Source organism: Jaculus jaculus, chromosome 17, assembly GCF_020740685.1.
Source record: "Jaculus jaculus isolate mJacJac1 chromosome 17, mJacJac1.mat.Y.cur, whole genome shotgun sequence".
NCBI lineage: Eukaryota > Metazoa > Chordata > Mammalia > Rodentia > Dipodidae > Jaculus > Jaculus jaculus.
Genome location: NC_059118.1, coordinates 2930652 through 2938526, shown reverse-complemented (window position 1 = coordinate 2938526; position 7875 = coordinate 2930652). Strand labels below are relative to the sequence as shown.

General features: G+C 47.2%; 1 protein-coding gene across 4 annotated transcripts in view; it reads left to right on the top strand.

Annotated features, from left to right (window-relative positions):
* Positions 1-1772: 1772 nt before the first annotated feature.
* Nktr (natural killer cell triggering receptor) overlaps positions 1773-7875 on the top strand; it is a 50397-nt gene continuing 44294 nt past the window's right edge. For 3 of the 4 annotated variants that reach the window (XM_045136545.1, XM_045136543.1, XM_045136542.1), the window contains exons 1-2: positions 1773-1873; positions 2061-2141. In XM_045136545.1, coding sequence (XP_044992480.1) covers positions 2084-2141 — 58 coding nt within the window. In that variant the 5' untranslated portion in view covers positions 1773-1873; positions 2061-2083. Of the gene's footprint in view, positions 1874-2060; positions 2142-6772; positions 6793-7875 lie in introns of those variants that run through there. The other variant, XM_045136544.1, reaches the window with a different exon arrangement.

The window sequence follows — 7875 nt, the reverse complement described above, 5'->3', positions numbered from 1 at the left end:
AGTGGGCTTCATAGGGCTTTTCAGTTGGGAGAAGGTGAGGAAGGGAAAAGTTGAATAAAAAGGTTTATTTAGGGGAGATTTAAGATATCCAGGGTGTGAGACAAGAACAGTGACCAGGCAACTTACAAGATAAGAGGGCAGGAAACCATGACCTGGGGGCATTGTTAGGCAAGAAAGGGATAATGGCTGGGCAGTTTCTTGAGAACATGGACAACCCTCTTCCTTATGTCTGTTGCCATCTTGCTGTCCTTTGGTGACTCCATTTTGGAAGCCTGTCCCGACCTAACACTGGCCACACACAGTCCACTCTCTGCACCAGTTCCTTGATACCACATACACTACTGGTTACCACATTTGTTACTTATCCTGTTGCTATGACCAAGTATCTGACAATCACCATAAGGGAGGATTTATTGAGGGCTGGAGAGATAGCTTGGAGATTAAGGCATTTGCCTGCAAAGCCAAAGGGTCCCGGTTTGATTCTCCAGGACCCGTGTAAGCCAGATGCCCAAGGGGGCGCATGCGTCTGGAGTTCACTTGCAGTGGCTAGAGGCCCTGGTGTGCCCATTCTCTCTCTCTCTCAACTAAATAAAATATACTTTTAAACAAACTTGAAAAAAAAAAAGGATTTATTGAGTCCTTCATGGGGGTGAAGGCATGGCAGCAGCAGTATGCTGCTGCTTGCTCACATCTGGAAGCAGAAGGATGAATGCTGATGCTCAGCTGTCCTTCTTCTCCCCCAGGACCCCTCCATTCAGTCTGGAGCCCAAACCATACAATGGTGTTACATTTGGGGTTTCTCCTCCCCCACCTCAGTTTTCCTCTCTGGAAACACCTTCACAGACACACGCAAAAGTGTTCCTCATTGAGGCTGAAGCTTTTTTTTTGTTTGTTTGTTTTTTGAGGTAGGGTTTTCCTCTAATCCAGGCTGACCTGGAACTATGTAGTCTCAGGGTGGCCTCGAACTCACAATCCTCTTACCTCTGCCTCCCAAGAGCTAGGATTAAAGGCATGCGCCACCATGCCCAGTTCCCCCAGACATTTCTTAATTCATTCAAGTTCACAGGTGAAATTAAGCAACAGAGGTCCCCTTCTTGTTTACTTCCCTGTTTTGTGTCTTTTCCTAAAACCACTTCCTGTCTTGGTCCTTTAGGGCTGCTATAACAAACTACCCAAAGCCTAGAGGAAATTAGACACGAACTCCTAAGCCGATCTGACAGTGGAGTCACTGGACATGCTTACGTCCTCCAGTGATGAGTCGTGATAACACGGGGAAGTGGATTAGCGACGCAGGGCCAGTTTTACTGGGGCTTGTTTCCGAAAGAATCCCTGCGCAGCACATGGCTAAATTCCACACTATCCAGAGGGAAAGCAGGTACGAGCCACCCCGACCGGCTCCCTGACAGGTTTACAGAGTCCACATCACTCAGGCCAAAGAAAGAAAGCGGGCCAACAAGCCTCTTTGCCTTCCGGAACGACAAAGTAACCCACAGGCCTCGTCTCAAACCAGGCGACTAGGAAATATCGCGATACCTGAAACAACGCGCACTCCCCGCCTCGGAGAAAGGTGAGAGGCGACGGAGAGCCCGCACACGCCCCAGCCAATGAGATTGGAAGGCTGGCCTAACGGGCGTGGCGAACTGGATCCGCCCCCCGTTCACAGCCCTGCCACGCCCCCCGAGGTTCCCGCCCACCGGGCGACTGAACTCTCGCGGTACTCGAGTGCAACCTCGCGGGCTTTGCCGTGGCGCTGCGAGGCTGCCCCGACGGGGTGGGGGGAGGAGGCGGCGGCGGCGGCGTTCCGTTAGTGACGTTGGGCTCCGGCGGCCGTGGCAGCGCTTTCTCTTCTGCTGACCCGGAGCTGGGAGGCCAGGTGACGAGCTCGCCCACGTGTGTGCGCTCCCCGAGGCCGGCAGGGTGGGCGGGCGGCCCGCGCTCTCGCGTCACCCCGGCGGGCGGGCTAGCGGGCTAGCGGGCGGATGGACGGCGGCCGGGCCTCAGCCCCGCCCCGGCGGGCCGGCCCGGCCCCCGCCCTGACCGTTCTCCTCTCCCTCCCCCAGCTCTCGCCGCCACCTCGCTCGCGATGGGAGCGCAGGACCGGCCGCAGTGTCACTTCGACATCGAGATCAACCGCGAGCCGGGTGAGCGGCGGTCCCCGGCGTGTCTCCGCGCACCCCGCCCACAGCCTGGCGCGGGCGAGGGACTCGGTTCCATCCCGCGGGGGTCTCTTCTCCCTCCCTCTCTTGGGGCCGACGCTCCCGCCGCGCGCGGGGGAGGGGCGCGGGGAAGTTGGCACCGGCGTCGGCAGCATTTCCGAATCCCGGCGCATCCCCTAGGCTGACTCCGCTGGCCGGTGCCCCTGAAGAGTCTTGACGTGGAATTGTCTTGGTTTCCTCGGAAAATGGCTTGTAAACGTCCGTGAGAGCATTGCAGAATGCATGTGCTGAGGCAGTAGTGGTTTGAGCTTTAGGAATACATGGGGGAGAGAGAGTGTGTGTGTGTGTGTAGATTTTCTGTTTCGTACGTCTTCCTAGGCGTTTTCTTGCCCTGCGCTTTCTCAGGAGCGCCTTTTCTAGGATTTGAACGTAAAACACCGAATAAAACAAAGGCCTCCTCTTTCTGCTTATTTTATGTTCACAGAAGACAGGCAGTAAACTTACTAGGTGGAAAACCCAGTAGCTTGTCTAGAGGTGCTGTTTAATAAGGAGGTGAGAAAAGGCCATCTTGAGAGCATACATTCCAGTGGATGTAGTATTGCTGATAGAGGGAAACTCTTAACACGGGTCCTGGGGAAGAATCTGCTTGTGTTTTTTGTTTGTTTGTTTTTTTGTTTTTTCGAGGTAGGGTCTCACTTTGGTCCAGGCTGACCTGGAATTAACTATGTACTCTCAGGGTGGCCTCGAACTCTCAATGATCCTCCCACCTCTGCCTCCCAAGTGCTGGGATTAAAGGCATGCGCCACCACGCCCGGCTGCTTGTGTTTTTTTGAGAAATACCATGGAGCCAGTGTGCTGGATTAAAGGGAAGAGCCCAAGGAAGAAGAGGCCTCTGAAACTCTGAACTCAATTCTTAGGAAGATGTTAGACTTTGAACAAAGGAAGGAAGGATCTTGGAAATTGCTTCTCCTCTGCCCTTTTTCTTTTTAATATTGTGAACCTTGCTAAGTCCTTGTTCAGTAGTGAATGCATGTTTAGAATAACCGGGTTCACTTTAAAAAAAATTGTTTATTTGAAAGAGAGGGAAAAAAATGAGTGCACCAGGGCCTCCAGCCACTGCAGATGAACTCCAGACGGACGCACCACCAAGTATCTGGCTTACTTGGGTACTGGGGAATCAAACCTCAGACCTTAGGCTTCGCAGGCAGGCACCTTAACCACTAAGCCATCTCTCCAGCCCTGGGTTTACTTTTTAAAGTTAAAAATATCAAACCCCTAATAATTAGACATAAAATAAAGGTTCTATAGCCATATTAAGTACTTTTTTTTTTTCTTTTCAAGACTTACATTTGTTTTATTTTCTTTGGTGCTGGGAATCAAAGCCAGGTCCTTGTATGTTCTGGCTGAGTGCTGCACCTCTGAACTTTATCCCCCAAGTAACTGAGTATTCCTTCCTTAGAGAATGTTCATGTCCATACCTACCTACCTGTAAATCCCTGTTCATGAAAGATTTCCAGAATAAGGTTGGTAAAGGCTGAGTGAACAGTTTTGGCTCCCAGCACCCACAGTAGTTCTGATAGAAGTGATGAGCACTCCTGGAATACTGAATAATATATGTATATATATTAAACAAGCAATGCTTTTATTATTCTAAGTTGAACCAGTTGATAATCACCAGTCTTATGGTTTAAACTTGTGTCTAGCATTTTTCACTATATCGTCTTAAGTAGTAGATTCTTGAGTTTCTTTGATTTGTTTTAGTGACAGGGTCTCAAGTAAGCCAGAATGTCCTAGAACTCACAGTGAAGGCAAAAATGATCATGAACTTTTTCTTCTTTTTTTAATCTTTTATTTTATATTTATGAGAGAGAGAGAATTGGCACTACAGGGCCTCAGCCACTGAAAATGAACTTCAGATACTGTGCCACCTGTGTGCATGCATTATCTTGTGCATCTGGCTTAGGTGGGTCCTGGGGAGTCAAACTTGGGTCCTTAGGCTTCAACTGCTAAGCCATCTCTCCATCCCAATCATGAATGTGTAAAACAAACAAACAAAACCTTATTTATTTGCAAACTGAGAGAGAGAAAGCATGGGAATGCCAGGGTTTCCTGATGCTGCAAATGAACTACAGATTCATGTGACACTATGTGCATCTGGCTTTATGTGTGTACTGGGCAATAGGACCTGAGATGATAAGCTTTAATAGCAAGCCCCTTTAACCACTGAGTTGTCTCCCCAGCCCCACCCACCTCTCCCTTTTTTGAGGCTGGAACTCACTGTATAGCTCAGGCTGGCCTTTGGCTCATGTCCTACATTGGCCTCTCTCGTGTTGGGATTAAAGGCATGAGCCCAGCTTGATCATGGACTTCTGATACTGCCTCCACCACCCCCTCCTGAGTGTTAGGATTGCAGGCATACACTATCACACCTAGTTAAATGATACTGGGGATTGAACCAAGAGCTTCATGAGTGTTAGGTGGGTACTTTACCCACCGAGCTATATCCTCTGTCTTTATACTTGGATTTTCTGCAACATTTAAAGATTATCTCAGTTGTATGAAGTATCCTGTTTTGTAAGATGTAACCATTTTTCACATATGGAGGTTAGAAGAGAACTTTGGGTGTTAGTCCTTGTCTTCCACCTTGCTTGTTCACTACGTGGGCTAGCAGTCCCATGAACTCTCCAGCATATTCTCATGTCTCCACCCTCCTTCTCACAGTAGGGGCACTGGGATTATAGGCACTGGTGCTGTAGTGCTGCAGTTTTTGGCTTGGGTGAGTTAGTTCTGAGGATCTGAACTCAGGTACTCAGGCTTGCATGGAAAGTGCTTTATCATTGATCCATCTCCTCAGACCCTTGTATGGTTAGTAATCAACCTCTTGTATGTTAATAATTCACATGATCAGGCTGGAGAGAGAGCTCAGTGGTTAAAGATGCTTGCTTTTGAAAGCCTCATTGCCTGGGTTGAATTACCCAGTAGCCAGGTAAAAAGCCAGATGCAAAAGGTGGTACATGCATCTGGAGTTCATTTGCATTGCAAGACACCCTGGCACACACACACACACACACACACACACATACATAAACATAAAAATAAGTACTAGGTGGTCAGCTTGGGAGGCAGAGATAAGAGAATCAATGTGAGTTGAAGGTCACCTGGGCTAGAGCTAGAGTGAGACTCTACCTCAAAAACAACAGGCCTGGAAAGATGGCTTAGCAGTTAAGGCACTTGCCTGCAAAGCTTAAGGACCCATGTTTGACTCTAGATCCCACACGTAAGCCAGATCCAAAGGTGAGGCAAGCGTGAAGTTGCACATGCCCAGTAGGTGGAAGCATCTGGAGTTCCATTTCAGTGGCTGAGGCCCTGGTGCACTAATTCTCTCTTTTATCTCTCTCCCTTTGTCTGTCTCTATTTCTCTCTAAAATAAAAAGAAAATAGTACTGATGAAAATTGAATATAACATGGTACACATTGTTTTAAAAATATTTTTATTGTTTTAAGGAGAGAAAATGGATGTGCCAGGGCCTTCTGCTGCTGCAGATGAACTCGACACATGCAACTCTTTGTGCATCAGTGCTTTACATGGGTACTGGGGAATCAACCCAGCGCCTTAACCACTGAGCCTCCTTTTTTTTTTTTTTTTTTTGATTTTCGAGGTAGGGTCTGTAGCAGACAGCTTCAGGCACAGTTATGGAGGGAGGGATATTTATTGAAGCTTACAGATCCAGGGGAAGTTCCATTATGGCAGAAGAAGCTGGCCTGCTTTCACAGGAGCAAACACACAGAGAGAAGCACAAGCCTGAAAGTCAGAAGCCACATAGCACAGCACACTTCAGGAACTCCAGTTAGGCACACTGCATATCTTTATATTGAAATCTCAAACCCACCACCACACCTTACTGCACAGTGACATTGCCTCCAGCCAGGAGGCTGCAGATGCAAACTACAAATTAATAAAACACGGAATATATTGGGGGTCATCTATCCAAACTATCACAGGGTCTCCCTCTAGCTCAGGCTGACTTGGAATTCATTATGTAGTCTCAGGGTGCCTTTGAACTCATGGTGATCCTCCCACCTCTGCCTCCTGAGTGCTGGGATTAAAGTGCATGTGCCACCCCGCCTGGCTCACTAAGTCGTCTTTCACAGCCCAGTATGTATGATTTTTTTCTTTCCAATTTTTTTTTGATTAACAACATCCATGATTATAAACAATGTCCCATGATAATGCCTTCCCTCACCCTACTTTCCCCTTTGAAACTTCATTCTCAGTCATATCCCCTCCCCCTCTCAATCAGTCTCTTTTTTATTTTGATATTATGATCTTTTCCTCCTATTATGATGGTCTTGTGTAGGTAGTATCAGGCACTGTGAGGTCATGGATATCCGGGCCGTTTTGTGTCTGGAGGAGCACGTTGTAAGGAGTCCTACCCTTCCCTTGGCTCTTACATTCTTTCTGCTATCTCTTCTGCAATAGACCCTGAGCCTTGGAAGGTGTGATAGAGATATTGCAGTGCTGAGCACTCCTGTCACTTCTTTCCAGCACCACGATGCCTTCTGAGTCATCCCAAGATCACTGCCATCTGAAAAGAGAAGATTCTCTACCAAAAGTGATAGTAGCATTAATATAAGGGTATGAACATTAAGAGAAATGCTTACTGGGCAGTTTGATAAGCATAGTATGTACATTTAGCCAGACAGCAGCAAATGTTACACCCCTAGGGCTCATGACTACCCCTGTTGTAGGTTTTCAGTATCAAGGATATAGTCCCTCCCATGGAGTGGGCCTCCAGTCCAACTAGAGGGCAGTTGGTCTTTACCATGACGGATGTGCCACTATTGCACCCATTCGCTCATTTGGCCTGGCTGGCCAATTATAAGGCTTGCAGTGTCCACTGTGGAGTATCTTCACTGGTGATTTCTCTCTCCCATTGAACTGCATGCAGAATGGCTGCTTATAGTTTTCTGTCAGCTGGTTACATGGAGGAGGTTTTCGGTTCAGTTCCATCAGGATTTCTCAGTGGCCTTGCAGCCCAAGTATGTGGAGTCTTCAGCAATAGGGTCTTATTCTATTCCTGGTGGGAAACCAAGGGCCTTGACCATGGCCTATCCAGTATGTATTGTTTTTGAGCCCCATCAATACAAAAGTATTTATAGCAATCAGCTTTTCAATTACAAAATTACTGAATGGATGCAAGTATGTGCTAAGAGAGGAAAAGCCTTTAAATTGTATATCCGTATTTTTCTTTACCAATCTTTATTAATTGACTTTATTAATCCAATCAATAGCCTGGGGTTATAGAGTGAATTACAGGTCAGCCTGGGCTAAAATGAGACCCTTCTTTAAAAAAAAGGTGGGGGGGCTGGAAGATGGCTTAGCAGTTATGGTGCTTGCCTATGAAGCATAAGGACTCTTGTTCAGCTCTCCAGGTCCCACCTAAGCCAGACACACAAGGGTGATGAAAGTGTGTAAGATCACACGTGCACAAAATGGCGCACAGAGTTCAATTGCAGTGACTGAAAGCCGTGGTGTGCCAATTCTCTTACTCTCTTTCACTGTCTCTGATTAAAAAAAAAAAGAATATATATTTTAAAGAATAAAACCAAAAAAAACCCCCAGAAATTTATGAATTTTCCTAAGTTGTATTTATGTGCACAGAGTTGTTTGCCAGTCTATAGTCGTTTCTCATCTTTCACTCCTAATATTGATAATATG